This window comes from Rhinopithecus bieti, unplaced genomic scaffold, assembly GCF_001698545.2.
Source record: "Rhinopithecus bieti isolate Rb0 unplaced genomic scaffold, ASM169854v2 scaffold_16834, whole genome shotgun sequence".
NCBI classification, from domain to species: Eukaryota; Metazoa; Chordata; class Mammalia; order Primates; family Cercopithecidae; genus Rhinopithecus; species Rhinopithecus bieti.
The window spans coordinates 1,309,052-1,327,279 of NW_016809297.1; the positions used below are offsets into that span (position 1 = coordinate 1,309,052).

An 18,228-nucleotide genomic window follows, 5' to 3' on the forward strand; every position below is an offset into this window, starting at 1 on the left:
TCTTGTGTCGAAAATTCACAAGTGCCTTAAAAAAAATCAAGCTAAAACAAAACAAGAGCCGTCTTGAGGACAATTCCACTGGCCTAGCCCGGGGCAATTTGAGGACCCAAATAACTAAGGACAATAGCTAATAACACATTCAATAAAATACAAACCCACAGGTCCATGCTCATAACTTTTTGGTTCATTTTAAAGAAAACAAATTTTTCAGTACACAAGGAAAGGGAAGGAGGTGAAAGATTTTCTTTCAGTAGAATGTCAACTAATAAACAGAGAATGAAACACTGAATTAGAAAATCACCATTTTGCAACAATTAAATAAAAAATTGATTCATGCAAGAGTAATCAATGTATGCTAAACCTATATGGGTGGGTAGGTGGGTGGAGGTGTGTGTGTGTGTGTGTGTGTGTGTGTATGTGTGCTGGGGAGTGCTTGATGATCAACAGGATACTTACATAGCCTTCAAGCATCTTCACATAAAATTTTTAAAAAATATATAACTACACATTGGAGAAACAAGACAACACCTTAACCAAAGGACAACATACAATCACTACAACTTCAGATGTTTTACACTCAGAAGGACATATTGCTCACGTGGCACTCTAGACAAAAACACATGACCTGAAGAGCTAATCATGAGGAAATAGATGTATATCTAGGAACATTCTCCAAAACAACTGGTCTGTATTCTTCATAAATGGCAACATCTTTCCAAAACAAAGGCTTAAGAACTGTTCCAGGAGAGTTAAGGGGGCATTGCTGAATGCAATACACATTCCTGGACTGAATGATGTACTGGGAAAAAATATTTATGTATATATATAGTCGTTCATATATATATACACACACACATATATATACACATACAAATATATGACACTATTGCGACAACCTAAGAAGTTGGAATATAGAGATAAAATAATGGTATCTATGTTAAAATTTACTGAATTTTTTTTTGCACTGTGGTTCTGTAAGAAAAGTATCTTACTTTTACAGAATAAATACTGAAGAAATAAGGGATAAAGGCAGAAAGTGTATGCAACCTACTCTCAAATGATTAAGAAATAAAATTGATTATGTATACATAGAACCCTGGAGCAATGGCAAACACAAGAAGCCATATGTATTTTAGGGCTGGGCGTGGTGGCTCAGATCTATAATCCCAGCACTTTGGGGGACAAATATCATATGATCTCACTCATGTAGAATCTAAAGTTGGTATCACAGAAGTAGAGTAGAATAGTAGTTTCCTGGAGACAGAGGAGAATAGGAGTGAGGTGGGGATGGGGAAAGATTGGTGAACAGGTACAGAGTTACAGTTAGGAAGAAAAAGCTCTAGTGTTCCATTGCACAATAGAGTTATTATAGTTAACAATAATGTATCATATGCTACAAAAGAGCTAGAAGAAAGTATTTTGATTGTTCTTACCACAAAGAAATGATGTGCTCGATGTAATGAATATGCTAATCACCCTGATTTAATTATTACACAATGTATATGTGTATGGAAACACCACACTGTACCCCATATATAAACAATTACTACATGTCAGTTAAAAACAAAACTCTAAGAAACTATTCAAAAAATTATTTTTCCTAGAGTATTTTAAATACATTTATCAAAGCAATACACATAAACACAAAATGTTATATAGTATCTTAAAGTAATTTAAAAAAACATTTTCCAGCATTTACCCATCAAAGTAATTCCTTCCTTCAATAAAGAAAAAATACAAACTAATAATGCTTCCATTAATCAAAACCCCTTTTAATTAATAGATTTATGAACCTGTTTTAGAATTTCCTCTAGAGTCTATAGAGCATTCTTTTGATTATCCTCAATGATGAGAAATTTCCTTGTTTGACAGAAGATTTAATTTTAGAAAATTGCCAGAGATCATTCAGAGTCTAATCCATTGAAAAAAGTAGGCGGCCACTTTGAAGCTATCTGGTGTGTCTAACCAGGTTTTTATAACAAAACACTGAAAAGAAGCAAAAAAGTAGGTGATTAAGCTGATAAATAACAGCATCTTTAATTGAAAGTGAGAGGTAACCTTTAAAAATGACTGATTATAAGGTTAGCTTATCATGTATATTATAGAATATTTAAGGAAAAATTATAAAAAAATCTATCAGCCTAACTTTCAGTAACGACCACTGTTCACATTTAAACATAGTATATATAGGTTGGGCACAGTGGCTCATGCCTGCAATCCCAGCACTTTGGGAGGCTGAGACTGGTGGATCACCTGAGGTCAGGAGTTTGAGACAAGCCTGGGCAACATGGTGAAACCATGTATCTACTGAAAAAAAAAAAAAATTAGCCAGGCATGGTGGTTCACCCCTGTAATCCCAGCTACTTGGGAGGCTGAGGCACGAGAATCACTTGAATCCTGGAGGCAGAGGTTGCAGTGAGCCAAGATCGTGCCACTGTACCACAGCCTGGATGACAGAGCCAAGACTCCGTCTCATAAATAAATACATATCCTCCGGGTTTTTGTTTTTTTTTTTTTGGTGGGGAGGGTTACATGGAGAAAAAAATTAAAATTCAGTTCTACCATCTTTTCTTATATTATGCTAAAGTACAATTTAAAAAATGATTTGCATTTGGACTTGGAGTTATATAAGTTGATTCAGTGATATCCTCTAGAATCTTTATTTTAAAAGTCATGCGTTCCACTGCATCACTTTAGGAAAAGCCGAAACTCTAACAGAGAGGGAAATGTCCTTGAAATTTGTTAATAACATTATAATTTTAAGCTTAGAAAAAAGCAAGATGGTCTCTATATTATTATTAATACTTTTTGAGACAGAGTCTTACTCTGTCGCCCAGGCTGGAGTGCAGCGGCACAATCTCACTGCAAACTCCGCCTCCCTTGGATTCTCGTGCCTCAGTCTCCCAAGTAATTAATTTTTGTATTTTTTTTTAGTAGAGATGGGGTTTTGTCATGTTGGCCAGGCTGGTCTGGAACTCCTGGCCTCAAGTGATCTGCCCACCTCGGCCACCCAAAGTGATGGGATTACAGGCATGAGCCACCATGCTTGGCCAGTCTCTATATTATTTTAACGAGTCTTTTAAAACTATAAAGTAATAATACACTGATGGCAAAAACAAACAAAATCAATCAAACAAACAAACAAAAAACCCCAACACAGTACAGAAGGGTAGTGCTCTACCCAATCTTTCACTCCTGACCTTATATCCCAGCTCCACTCCATGGAGATAACAATTTAAACCCTTTAACATCATCCTATGTAACCTTTTAGAAAATGCCTATGCATTTGAGATTTTCACCTCCACTGAAGACAAAAGTAATATTAATGAGTCTCCTCATCTCCAATGTTCCTTCCTCCAGAAAAGTGCTTTTTCATTGGAAGATGCCTAACTATATGTTGAGCTTTACGTAGTAGAGGAGAAAGATGATTTTATATGAGATTTACTTTCCACCTAGAGGAAAGGAGCTATGGACAGCACACACAACACTAGCCTTGCTAACTGAGGCGAGGAGAACCAGGAGATGAAAATCAGCAAGGAGTGGAGTGGCAATGCCAGAGAGCAAGTTAGTTTATGAAAGACATAAAACTGACAGGAGTGTTGGTGACTATTAGTTCAATGGGAAGTCAGAAGAAAAGTTACTACAGTAAAAGGGTGTTTAAGTGTTTGCCTCTCTTCAGAGGATTTTTAATCAAGGAAAAGGGGAAAATAAAATCTTCAGAAAAAATAAATACATAAAAAGAAAAGAAAGGCCTAGACTGGTAACCAGTGAGAGAATTCTGTTTTGGAGCAATTGCTTAAAAACCATAATAATGGACCTTCAGGAAGCTCAAAGGTGGGGGTGGGCATGAGTCCAAATATTTGCTCACTTACTAGTTCTCTCAACCAAGGAACTCCCATCCTCTCAGAAGGGGACCTGCCCAAGCCTGTCTAGCAGGTGAAGCTTTATTTGAAGGGCTACACACACACACACACACACACACACACACACAAAGTTACTTTCCATATGCATGCTTATTACACAATGAGAGCATGAACTGGGTAGAAATGCGAAGCCTAGTCTAGGGTACACTGATGATATCGGACTGGATTCCCTGACACAACTTGATAGAAGTGGACCATACAAAGTTAAATTAAAGGAAATAAAAAAGAACTAGGACAGGGCTACAAGTTCTCTCAATCATACATTTTAAAAAGGTTTAAGCGAGGTATGGTGGCTCACGCCTGTAATCCCAGCACTTTGGGAAGCCGAGGCGGGTGAATCACCTGAGGTCAGGTGTTCAAGACCAGCCTGGCCAACATGGTGAAACCCCGTCTCTACTAAAAAATACAAAAATTAGCCGGGCGTGGTGGCAGGCACCTGTAATCCCAGCTACTCGGTAGGCTGAGACAGGAGAATCACTTGAACCCAGGAGGCAGAGGTTGCAGTCAGCTGAGATCGCGCCATTGCATTCCAGTTTGGGCAACAAGAGCAAGACTCCATCTCAAAAAAAAAAAAAAAAAAAAAAAAGGTTTAAACCTACAGAGAATCATTCATTTATTTGTTTACCAAATACGGTAAGTCTGGTACTAGTCAACAGGGATGCAGCAAGCACTAAATCAGGCGAGTTTCATGGAGGTCACTTTCTAGCAGGTGGAGCTTTGTTCCAAGTATTGCACATCGGGTAGAACAAGTTAGCAAGCACGGATGGTCTCCAGTATGTTTAAAGACAACAAATGATGCATTTGAGTTGCAGTTGTGTTTATTAACGTTTTAATAATTAAGTGCATTTTTTTTTGTTTTGTTTTTTACTTTTAACTTACAAGTGGCATTCATGCGGAATGGAATACTTTGAAAACCATGGATTTAAGCCCAGTCCCTAAGCTAACCCTCAGATAAGGCACTGAGATGTCAAACCACTTGGCTGAGGTCAGGAATTCCATTTTAGCATTAGTAAGACAGTAGAGATCAAAGCAGAAAGATCCCTGCCCATCTGGAGCTTATGTACATGGAAGAGCTGGGGCCAGAACCTGATCCACTGTCTCCACTCAGTGCATTTTCCAGGGAGCCAACTAAAGCTGCTGCAATGTCTTAGAGAATTATTCATATGATTCTCGAAGGCAGCTTTTTCATTATTTGCCTCATAAATTTTATAGTTTGGAATTAGATGGAGTAGAGCATAAATATTAAAGTTGGGTTCAGCACTTGGATAAATTGAATTAGCATATGTTACTTCCAAAATACCAAAGAGTTCTATTAAGGGGGGAAAAAAGGTATTTATCTTTAGAGCGAGAATTTAACAATACTGCCTCTTAGGGACACACAAATATTAGAAAATTTATGGCACCATAATTTCTAGCACTATAGGATACAGTTTTTAAATTGTTTCCTGCAGAAGCTCAACTCTAACAAAAACACAATCTTCACACTCCCAAATACTAACACTGCATCCTTTTCCTCCAGCCAGCAGTTTCCTCTGCACCATCAACTAGGGGTTCTCTTTCCTGTTTATAATAGTGCCATTCAATTACCTTGTACACTGACAAAAACATGTAACATTTTTTTTCTTCTTAGAAATGACCATAAATCCAGGTTAGTTTGAAAAGCATTAAAGTCTTCTGTGTGGATTATAAAAAGGATGACAGTAGAATATCATCCAATAGTAGCTTATAATATATTCTCTACAGTGCTGTTATCCCTTATTATTCATCTCTGCCCCAGGGCTTTTCTTGAGACTTATTTAGAAGTCCTCAAAAATAACAGTACACCTGTTATATTTTTTAAAGTTCTCATCTAGCATAAAATAAGTTCAGATGTGAAAAGAAGATATAATTCTACATCTGACACAAAAAATAACTCTACATCTTAAGTTACTGTTTTCCTACTAAAATATTAATATTTTCAGAACTAAAAGGATTAAAGATAGCTAAAGGATTATACTATCTTAAATATTAATACAGTGCTTTATTCTTTCTTATTGTCATTATACTTTTTTCCTTTCATTTTTGACATAAACTTTAAAAACATCAATGGAAACACCTATTGCTAAAAATCAAGACAGAATAATGAAAACATCTTTTTGGCATTTAACAAAGAATGGTTCATTCAATGAATATCCAAATCTTTATTTTCAAAATAGTTTACAAATATGACTATCTGAACATTTTTGGCACTCTTCACTTAATACATGCCAAATTTACAACAGGGCAAATCATTCTACTTGGCACCTAACTGTCCAAAAGATACTTGCTAAAGAGCGCTATGGCCTCCATACACAGACATGAGTAAGTTAAGAATGAAAAGTATTCTTGTTTATGACCTGCTAATATTGGTGGATTTCATANACTTTTTTCCTTTCATTTTGACATAAACTTTAAAACATCAATGGAAACACCTATTGCTAAAATCAAGACAGAATAATGAAAACATCTTTTGGCATTTAACAAAGAATGGTTCATTCAATGAATATCCAAATCTTTATTTTCAAAATAGTTTACAAATATGACTATCTGAACATTTTGGCACTCTTCACTTAATACATGCCAAATTTACAACAGGGCAAATCATTCTACTTGGCACCTAACTGTCCAAAAGATACTTGCTAAAGAGCGCTATGGCCTCCATACACAGACATGAGTAAGTTAAGAATGAAAAGTATTCTTGTTTATGACCTGCTAATATTGGTGGATTTCATATTAATTAAATATTCTTTTAAAATCCCAAAGTCTAGGATGACATGCTATAAAGGACATTTAATATATCTAAAACACAATAAAAAAATTTAAACATCAAAAAGTAAGTTTAAAAAATTGCACAAATTATAAAGTAGGTGTCAGAGTAAGTATTCAGCTAAGCAAACATTGAGTAAGAACCTACCAGTCACACCCTATCCTGGGCCTGCTCCTGATTTTCCTAGACTAATATACTTATCCTAACAGTGCTGACATTGCTCAAAACAGTTTTAGCACTCTTTTTTTTTTGAATGCCTTCTGAGTTGGATTATGACACACAGAAGAACATCAATATCTCCACTTCATTCACCTCTTGATTTTCTCAGTTAAACTAAATACATCTGTACCCCTTCTTCAAAATTTTCTGAAAATTACTTGTCAATTTTCAAAAAAGATGAGGATTAACTACCAGTAAGATATTCATCAATTTGTTCTACAAGCACTGAGTAATGCCACCAACCTTTCATTTTTTGGAGAAGTTAAAATGTGATGTGAAATGTTTATGGAAATGCATTGTTCACAAGACAGTTCTTTGCAGATTTAGGTGTAACTGTTTTAACACTTAAACGAATAATCACATAAGTGAAACTCTAAGTATAGAAAAAAGAACATTTGTATTCATATTACTTTCTTATGTTGTGTTAAAAAAAAAAAAAAGGATTTCTTAGAGGCTGTAATACTTCCAAATTTTCTTTTTAAAACTTCATTATGGAAAATCTCAAATATATCCAAAAGTAGAGAGAACAGTATAATCAAGTGAATGTACTCATCACCCATCTTCAACTGTTAACATAGTCAATTTTATCTCATTTATATTCTCATTCAGTCTCTCTTCCTTTCTGTCACAGAATTATATTAAAGCAAATCTCAGCTGTCTTCTCATCCAGTTCTGCAATAAATCTGTTCCTATCTCTAAAAGATAAGTAATCTTTTAAAAATATAACCATAATCTACTTCAAACTTTAAAAAATTTAAAATTTCTTAATAAAGATACCTAAGTCTAAGGAAAAAAAGTCAAATGTCAAGAAAAACAATACCCTGAAAGATGTAATACTCAAAAATGCAATTAAAAGGCAGCATTCTCTTAATGTAGAGAGCTGGAAATCAGGGTCTTTAATGGGGAAATCTAAGAATGGCATGCCAAATTTGTAACATGTGCATAGGAACAATTTTTCTTGGTTGACAGCATTCATCAGAATGTCAAGAAGCTTGAGATCCAAAACATTTAAAGACTTTCTGCCTCTGGTTATGATTGTGCGTGCTTAGTGCCACCTCACCTCACATTGCCAGGAAGGATTAGTCAAGTAGGAAAACAAATCCACCTAAAATAACTTAGAGATCAAACTGAATTCAACTCAGCTTGTACTGAGCATGAACTAGGTGCAAGACACTGGGTTAAACCTTTAGAAACAAAGATAAATTTGACCTAGTTAATATATACTCTAGAATGAGAAGGGACCAAACAGATTAATAATAATAAGTATAATAGAATGTGATGAGAAAGTGCTTGCTTTAGGTGTTTTCATGGAGATTCAGATGAAGAAGCAATGATGTCAATTGGGGGGGGGGGCGGTAAAAGAGGGTTCGCTAGAATCCATAAGAAGAGAGAATTAAAGGCTGCCAGCAGTGATACCAGTAGCCATGTTGCATATCAATATCCTCCACGTACAAAGATTTTACTTATAACCCTTGCCAAGAGACATGAATAAATGTATTTACTAGCACGTATACTGCCCTTACTGGATAGAGAGAGAGAAATGAACACAAAAGCTGAAGAAAAGAGTTTTTGTTTAAATTGTGTCTGGAAAGTTGAATAGTTCATCAGATCTGGAGAGGAGATTCAGTGAAAAGGGAAGGGAAGTCATTCAGAGAAGGAGAAAAGCAGGAACAAAGGGGTGGAAATTACCGGCAGGTTGGGGAACCAGCAGAGTGGTGACCTTAGAGCCCAGTGTGTGGGACGGCCCAGATGACTGGAAATGCCTGCTGAGACCATGGATGGATTGGAACCTTCCAGGCCAGACCCAGCCCTCTATTCTGTGGCCAGAGGAGAGCCATTCACAGAATGATGGGTGCTCAACGTTTATTGAACTGGTAGTTCCCTGAATTAGCTAGATGAAGACAGGTGAGAGAGGAGCAGGCTACTTAAGATGCACTGCAATAGGTCTAGAGTGGTAGTAGTAGAAAAAGATATACACGAGAGGACACATACAACATTTCAAACATTTCAGAAATCATTATTCCAATTCTGACTCTGACACTTCCTACTATGGGGTTGTGGACAAACTATTTCCCTTAGTTTCTGTCCTCTTATTTGCAGAAGTGGGGATAATATTGGCCAATTCCTGAGTTGTCATAACAATAGAATAATTCTATACAAAGCATCTGGTAGAATATCTAGCACAGACTAAATACTCAATATGAAGTAGCCATCTTATTATCAATAAAACTTCTTTGATGTGAATCTATTTTAATATGCTCATTATCTCATCTTATTCCTACATTAAATATTTATACCATACAACTACTAAGGTGACCAATCCATCTAATGAACAGTACCCATTATGAATCTGTTTCTAGAAATGTAAACTGAACATGATTTATCTGCATTTCTAGGTAGATGTTAGATTCTCTTTCAATGTTATTGTCTCTAAATTCACTGGTCATGTATTCAGAGAGCACTAAATACCAAACAAGTGTCATAAGGCATCAAGAAAATAGTTAGTTGCTATCCTCGAGGAACTGACAACCCCAGTGAGACAAACAGGTGTGACCTTCAAGTAACCATGGCCCAGATTTGGCACAAGAGATGGAAATACTAGCAATGAAGTACCCAATTCTATGTATGCATCTGCTGGTAAGATGCTAAATCACATGTTCCAGGAGGTTACTACTCAAGCGTTTTTTTAGGTTTGTGGGTTTCTTCCACATGATACTATATTATAAATCAATTGTAACTCTGGAACTAACAGCATTACAAAAGACCGGTCACTCTCAGAAGCCTTACTACTTGCCTGAACAGCCACATCATTATTAAAGCATCATCCAACAAAAGTATCTTTGTTATACACTGAGATGAATAATTTCAAACCATTTTCATGTAAGATGTTCTGGCTCAGATCTGTCCCAGCCTTTGAAGCTGAAGCTTTAGGGGGCGAAAACAGCTGGAGTTTAGGAAAGATTTTTGCTAAAGGCAGGAAATAATGATAAACATATTCCAGGAGATTTCAGATGTGTTAGTGAAAGCTTCACGCAAAATAAACGCCTAAGGCCAGAGGAAAATGGATTTCGCTTTTTGTATGGCACTACGAGAAGAAACAGTGGTCCTGGGGATGCTTAACAAAAACCACCTACATAATTATTCAAATATTTCTCTTTGACACATACATGTCTCTTTGACACACATATTGAGAGAAACATCAATACTACTCTGTAGGGAAACAACAGTAAAACATAAACATTAATTTTCAAAGAAACTTTCATTGATGATGTAAACATAAATGTGTACTCTGGAGAAATCACTGATTCCCACATTTTAGGAAGCAAATCTTATTTCTAAGTACACACTTGTATTTACTCCCATCTACCTATGGTTGAAGCTCCAGGCTACATATTACAGTTGAATGAAGGTTGGATTAAGAGGCTAATCTAAGGCTATATATAGGCAGCAACACCAATTTAATCTCCGCCCTCTCCAACCTCCCCACCCTCCACTCCCTATTTCCATAAATCTCAAGATCTGAGTTACAAAGAGAACCAAGAACTCTAGCAGAGCAAAGAAGCCCTTCCCTCCCCCAGGCTGTCTCTCATAAACGAAGTATTAGTGCAAGTGTAAATTGTTTCCAAACATCCTTAACAAGCAACATTAGGCGATCAGGTCCGGTTTTCTTCTACAGCTTCCACAGAGGCCAAAGAGATGACAAGTAGTGGGGAGGGCGAGGATTACCAACGTAAAAACTACCTTCTCCCGAGTCTGTCCTCACTGACTTGCTAGTAATGGGGCGCTCTCCTCCCGACCCCTAGCCCAGAGCCCCGGCCCCAGCCTCCCCGGGAGCCGCGTCTGGCGGTGCCACGCACGAGACCATGTGCACCCGCCACTTCCCACCGCGTGGCTGGCCCCCACCCGCCAGCCTGCGGTCCCAGGGTCTCCCGGGGCGGCCAAACGTTGCGAGTCGGAGGTCTTCATCCCAGGTCACTGACACCCCGTAAGCGCGGTGATGACGAGGTGAAGCGGGGGCTTCTCCACCGCGAGGCAGGAAGCCGCCCCAGGAGGCACATGCTTCCTCCCCGCCAGCTCCGGCCCGATGGAAGCCCCGGCGGGGCGGCAGTCGCTGCTCTCGCAACCCTCCCGGCACCCCTTGTCTCACCTGGGCTGCTTCTCACCTGTCCGAGGAGGTAGCGACGACGCGCAAGGCTGGGGGGTGCGGCGATTCGTGCAGCGGCAGCGGAGGCAGCGGCAGCAGCGGCGGCAGACAATGGAGGAGTGAAGGACAGACACATTGACATAGACACACGGAACCCGGAGCAGCCCCGCCTCCCGTACCACCCCCGCCTCCCAGACCGCCCCTGCCCAGACCGCGCCACTCCCGGGGGTATAGTGAGGGTACGGCGACACCCGGGAACCTCTGCACGTCCAAGAAAGCTGTCGCTGAGCACAGAACTGCCAGCTGTAGCATTTTCAATATTGCTTGTGGCGAAATATTTGAACCGGACAGGATAGGGGTGCAGAACGTATAGGAGGAATTTAATTCCCCCCTCCAGCTTTCTGCATTTGGTTTTTCCCTTCCAGGTTTCTCCAATGGCGATCTCTCGCTGCCACCTCCTGCGGCTCCTCCTCCTCGGCAGGGCCAATGACAGGCGGCGGGCGGTGACTGCCGCTGGGCCTGCAGAGACCTCCAGCCTGGCTCGCCCGAGCTCGCCCGCTGTCCGCCAGCCCGCGGGAGGGAGGAGAGAAGCGCAGCGTTTCCGCGGTTGGCTACCTCAGTGTCTTGGTCTAAAGTTGCCTCATTGCGGCTGGCGTTCCCAATACAGACGCATCTTTTCTTTTTTAATACTTCCTAAGAAACAGAATAACCTTCAAGCTGGCGGGAGCAATGGTTCACATAAAGAAAGGCGAGCTGACCCAGGAGGAGAAGGAGCTGCTGGAAGTCATCGGGAAAGGTACGGGTGGTGGGCTGCGACGCCGACGCGGCCAGCCTGGTCGGGGGGCGTGGCAGATCCGGGGGGGCGCCCCTGGCCTGCATGACCTTTGGCTGCGGTTCTGCAAGGTTGGCAGCCTGGAACCGGGAAAGAGCGTTTCTCCCTTTGGTCTGGGACGGGTTGCAGAGGCGGAGAGGTGGGGAGGTAGAAGCAGTGCTGGGACAGGAGAGGTAGTTTCAGAGGCTCGGCCTCTAAATCCGCTTTTGGTAACGTAAGGATTTCCACGCCCCGCCTTAGATTAATGCGAGCGTCCGGAGGTGTGGGCCCCAGTGTGTGAATTCTTTACTGCTCCCCAGGGATTTTGACCGCGTTCGGTCCTGGTAGTTTCAGGCTCTTAGGCGGGTGTCTAAATGGCCCTTTAGACTTCCGCAGGCCGAATGATCTGGATCCTTTGCCGATTCCCGCCCCCGCTTGGGAGTGGAGGGCACCCTTAGGGAGAGGGGTGCTTCATAAGGGCACAGAACTAGGTCTGTAATTTGCTGCATTGAGACTTCCGCATCCAGGGCCTCACTGGCTTCCAGAAGCTCCGACAGCCTCAGGAACCCTAGAGAGACAAGGAAATTGGCGAGGCCTCCACACCCACCCCTCGGCCCAGGTTGCACAGATGCGACCTTCTAATCGCGCTCCTTCGCGCTTTCTTGTCCACTTTCCCAATGCGTGCCCCACTTCCGCTGTGCTAATTCCCAGCGGGGAGCCCCGAAGACGAGCCAGAAGCCATATTTCCCCGGAGTCCCCAGTGAACGTCCCAGAGGAGTTCCCTGCCGAGTCCCGTTACCTGGCAGGTGACATCAGCGTGACTGCATAGTTCTCCTGCACCCTCATGGTGCGGGAATGGGGATGCGTGGGACTCCGGGCAATTAATGTGGTGATTTTAAACTCAGTAATAGGATGGCTATGTTTGTCCTCGAATGGCAGAGGTGCTAGTCATTGCAGCATAAGGCTTCCCAGTTTCCAGTTTTATTTACTTAGTAGCCAGGCCGAAATGTGGGATCCTAGAGAATAAGGCAGATTTACTCTTCATAGCGACAAGGAAATTCTACATGCGAAGGAGAAAAAATTCAGGTTTGAACTCAACAGGTGCTGATGAGCTGAGCCCACTCGATCTGATCTCAACTATTCTAAGTCAGTCACGGCTATGTGTATCAATGATGTGTTCTTTGCCTGAATTTGGGGATTTGGGTTCGAGTTTATATTGTTGTACTGCATGGTTCTTGCTAACCTATTTGGCATTTCAGTCTTTCAGTTCTTCCTGTCTCTGGGTAATTTCTCCCTGCCTTTGATGGCTCTGGGATTCAATTAAGCAAACATGTAAGTTCTCGCTGTTTGCCAGGTACTGTGTTGGGCACAAAGGAGACAAAGGATCAATTCACAATCCACCAGGGACAAAAATTCTTTTTTTTTTTTTTTGAGATGGAGTCTTGCTCTGTCGCCCAGGCTGGGGTGCAGTGGCCGGATCTCAGCTCACTGCAAGCTCCGCCTCCCGGGTTGACGCCATTCTCCTGCCTCAGCCTCCCGAGTAGCTGGGACTACAGGCGCCCGCCACCTCACCTGGCTAGCTTTTGTATTTTTTAGTAGAGACGGGGTTTCACCGTGTTAGCCAGGATGGTCTCGATCTCCTGACCTTGTGATCCTCCCGTCTCGGCCTCCCAAAGTGCTGGGATTACAGAAATTCTTTTAAGCAGTACAGAGCTAGTACATGTCCTCTCTCTCTCTCTCTCACTCACTCTCCCTCTGTCTCTCTCGTTTGTTTGAGACAGGATCTCACTCTTCACCCAGGCTGGAGTTGCAGCTCTCTGCAGCCTCCACCTCCCTAGCGGCTGGGACTATAGGTGTGAGCCACCATGATGGCTAATTTAAAAAGATTTTTTTTGTAGGGATGGGGGTCGGCGGGAGGCGGTTCTCCCTATGTTGCCCAGGCTGGTCTCGAACTCCTGGGCTCCAGTGATCCTCCTGCCTCGGCCTCCGTAAGTGCTGGGATTACAGGCATGAACCACTGGGCCTGGCCCATCATGTGATCTCTTAAAAGTGAAAAATAATGAGCAGTTTTATAAATTGAGTCTTTGAGAGGGGAGAAGGGATTCCTTGGATATATTCTCAGGTGTCCACCAGTATTTATTTCAAAGATTATATAAAACTAAATTAATGTGCATTTATTTTGGTTAGTGCCGTGATATTTCTGGGCTCACATGGTGCATCAAGTTGCATGAGTGCACTGATGCTTTCATCACTTTAATTGGACCATGCCAGTGAGAAAAGAACTGATGTGGACCTAGTATGTGATACATTCTTGCCAAATGCAGGTCTGGGGGACATCACTTGCACTCATAAAGAAAAGTAATGGGACATATGAGAAAAACAATCACAGCCAGTGCTTATTGACTGTTACTGCAAGCCACACATAATTTTAAGTACTTTACATATGTTAATGCATTTAATTTTGATGAGCTAGGAATTAATTTTGAGCTATGACAGTATGAGAGATGGCATGGGATAGTGGTTAGCCATGCAGGTCTGGTTTGAAATTCTAACTCATTTACTGGTGATGTGGCCTTTGGGCAAGTGACTTTTCCTGAGCCTCAAGTACTCTGTGTGAAAAATAGGAATAATAATAATAATAGCCACCTCACAATGTTGTTACAGGGATGAAAGTAGTTAGTATAGTTAAAGCATTTAAAACACTGCTTGTGTTTGTGATAAATTTGGTAATCTTCACTTTATAGGAAAGGAAACTGAGGGACTGGGAAGTTAGGAAACAGTGTCAAACAGGTAAGTGGCGGAGAAGAGGTATCACAGGGCCCATAGGTAATAAATAGGCTGTACTTAAAAACAAACTAAACAAAACATGAAACCAGTGCCATAGCAGTCCATACAATATTCACTTTGAGAGGCCATTTAGTTTTAGCAAAACAGCATCTGTCAAGTTAACTCAGTTTTAAATGTTACTGATTTTGTAGTTCTGTGTGCATTAAATTTAAATTTTTGTTTTATAGTTGAAGAAAGGTCATAAGCAAAGTTTATATTTGTGCCGAAGAGAGGCAATTTTTTATAAGTGGGTGAAGTGAGGCGTTTTTTTGTTTTTTTCTTTCATAGATTTTTCAACTTTGAAAAACTCTAGGACTCAGACCAGTAATTCTAAGTACTTTGAACTAACAATAATTTTTCAGCAAAGTCTGGCCTGGCATCTTGCCAAATCTGAAATAAACTCGGCAACATTTAAGTGATTCCATCTGCCAAGCCACTTGCCTCCAGAAATTACCAGACTGTAAGTGGGTTTTTATTTATTAGAATGCCCAAGAGGTTCCAGATGAAAATGAAAATCTGTTTCCAACATATCCATTTAAATCATAGTTAATGACAGCATTCATTTAACAATATGTAAGAGAAAATTGAAATCACTGAACTCTGTTTAACTGGCTTATATTACTTGTAGAGTGACCCATTCTTCTAAGCTTTCATACCTTTTTCATTAATCTCCGAGCAAGCACTATTATGAAATAAATTAAACCTTTTTTAAGGCTATGAGCTAGATAATTTTCCTATTACTTCTCTTATTTAGTACCTGAAATTCCTGGGCTCACTGTTGCTAACAAGAAAGTATTATACTTCCTATTTTTTTTTTTTTTTTTTTCTTATCTGTGTAAAGGAGCTATGAAACAGGTTTGGATAATAAGGCTTTTTCTTACCAACTTTATTGAGATACAATAAATGGCACATATTACAAGTACACACTTTTTTTTTTTATCAGTTTTGATTTAAATATACTTCTGTGAAACCATCACTAAGATCAACACAATGAACATCTTCATCACCCCCTAAAAAGGCCTTATGCCTCTTTGTGATCTGTCACTACCTTCACCCCTATCTGCAGGCAACCACTAACAGATCTCTGCCTCTGTTGATTAGATTTCTCTATTCTACAATTTTATATTAGTGAAATCATACAATAAGTATCCTTTTTTTGAGGGGGGGCTGGCTTCTTTCATTCAACAGTATGATTTGGGGGTTCATATTTATTGTGTATACCAATAGTGCGTAGATTATTTTCTTCTTTCATTTCCACTGAAAGGATATACTGCTATTTGTGCATCCATTCACATTGATGCCCAATTGTTGTTTCCAATTTGGGACTATTGAAATAAGATCCTGTTCTAAGGTCCTGTGTCATTAATAATGCTTCTGGTGTCGTTATGGTTGAGAAACATTCAAGTCTGCTTATAACCAATTATAATACAGCTTTCAGAGAAAAAATTAACTTAAAATATATGGTTACCATTAGTTGGATGACTGGACAGGTTATGCAGCCTATATGGGCTTCATTATCTTCATTATGTTCATTTTCACAACAACAGCTCTTTTAGCTACTCTCAATTTTATACAGTGCTCCGTAATACTAATTTGAGATCATTTTGTTACAAAGTCTAAAAATAGATATGAGTAGGAGACCTTTTAGAAACATCACACAAATTCACGATTTCAAAATGCATGTTATACTTACAGATCTCCACTTTGTGTGTGTGTGTGTGTGTGTGTGTGTGTGTGTGTGACACGGAGTCTCACTCTGTCGCCCAGGCTGGAGTACAATGGTGCACTCTCGGCTCACTGCAACCTCCACCTCCCAGGTTCAAGCAATTCTCCTGCCTCAGCCTACTGAGTAGCTGGGATTACAGGTGTGTGCCACCACGCCCGGCTAATTTTTGTATTTTTAGTAGAGATGGAGTTTCACTTTTAAAATATATTTACACCTTTATATCTATGATTATATCAAAATCTATATCCATATGTTCTTGTTTTAAAATTAAGTCACTTTAAACGTTTTTACATGATTTTACTTATATGTAAACACTCTAACAACTAACAAAGCCAAATAGATTTCTAAATCCTTAACTCGATTATATATTCCTTAAAATATCCGTTTTCATGGATTCCAATAAATAATGATTGCTGTCCAGCTGGGCACAGTGGCTCATGCCTGTAGAGCGACCCCTCTGCACTTTGGGAGGCAGAGGCAGGAGGATCACTTGGACCCAGGAAGTTTACGACCAGTCTGGGTCTCAACATAGTGAGACCCACTGTTATAAAAAATGTAAAAATTAGCTGGGTGTGGTGTCGTGCACCTGTAGTCCTAGCTACTCAAGTGGTTGAGGCAGGAGGATTGCTTGAACCCAGGAATTCAAGGCTGCAGTGAGCTGTGATCATGCCACTGCACTCCAGCTTGGGCGATGGAGTAAGGCCCTGTATCTATAAAAAATTAAAATAATAATAGTGAATAATGATTGAAATCTATACATGTTTGAATCTCATGGCTGTGTGATGAATTGCCGAAAACAGAATGTTTGTTTCTCCTGTTCTGTTTGTTTTGGCTACATCTGCTTGTCTTTGGTAGAGACCCGTGTTCCCAGTCTAGATATTAGAAATGTCACAATGAATTATATTGTGCTGCTCTGAATACAAAATAAAAAGATCTAATAAAGGCTTATATGTGCTCCACAGTTATCCCTCAGATAACTGTGGGATGGATATTATTATCCTTATTTCGTAGGTAAGGAAACGGTTTTACAGGTCTTTTTATTTATTTATTTACTTATTTTTTTGAAACAGAGTCTCAGTCTTGTCACCCAGGCTGGAGTGCAGTGGCGTGATCTTGACTTACTGCAACCTCCGCCTCCTGAGTTCAAGCAATTCTCCTGTCTCACCCTCCTTAGTAGCTGGGACTACAAGCACGTGCCACTACGCCCGGCTAATTTTTGTATTTTTTTTTTTTTAGTAGAGATGGGGTTTCACCATGTTTGCCAGGCTGTTCTCAAACTCCTGACCTCAGGTGATCGATCCACCTGTCTTGGCTCCCTAACTGCTGGGATTACAGGCATGAGCCACCACGCTTGGCCAAGTTTTGCAGGTCTTGTTCCATTTTATAGTATTCCTGAAAAAGCTATAATGTAGTAGAAGAGAGAGCAGTAACACTAAGAATATCATTCTTTTTTGAGACAGGGTCTCACTTTGTTGCCTAGGCTGGATTACAGTGGCATGATCATAGCTCACTGCAGCCTTGACCTCCTGGGCTCAAGCAATCCTCCCACCTCAGCCTCCTAAGTAGCTGGGACTACAGGTGCATGCCACCACACCTGGCAAATTTTTTAGAAAATTTTTTGTAGAGATGGGGTCTCACTATGTTGTCCTTGCTGGGAAAATATTATGTACATAATCTCTTCTCTCCTAAAATGCTTGTTCATCCAGATAAAGTGGTCAATTCCACCCTAATGAGGCAGGTTATGCTGTATTTTCTTCTTTGGTTTGAGCAGTTGGAGAAATTCTCTAAAGGGAA

The 18,228-nt window shown here is 40.3% G+C and overlaps 2 protein-coding genes across 3 annotated transcripts in view; one reads left to right on the top strand and one right to left on the bottom strand.

Moving 5' to 3' along the window:
• BZW2 (basic leucine zipper and W2 domains 2) overlaps positions 1 to 11,239 on the bottom strand; it is a 60,577-nt gene extending 49,338 nt beyond the window's left edge. The window contains exon 1 of one of the 2 annotated variants that reach the window (XM_017889068.1): positions 11,091 to 11,239. The gene's annotated coding sequence lies outside the window, so the exon portion shown is untranslated. Of the gene's footprint in view, positions 1 to 11,074 lie in introns of both variants that reach the window. The other variant, XM_017889067.1, reaches the window with a different exon arrangement.
• Positions 11,240 to 11,539: 300 nt separating this feature from the next.
• The window catches only part of ANKMY2 (ankyrin repeat and MYND domain containing 2), a 49,894-nt gene continuing 43,205 nt past the window's right edge, over positions 11,540 to 18,228 (top strand). The window contains exon 1 of the mRNA XM_017889069.1: positions 11,540 to 11,867. Within this exon, the coding sequence (XP_017744558.1) occupies positions 11,801 to 11,867 (67 nt within the window). The 5' untranslated portion in view covers positions 11,540 to 11,800. The remainder of the gene's footprint in view (positions 11,868 to 18,228) is intronic.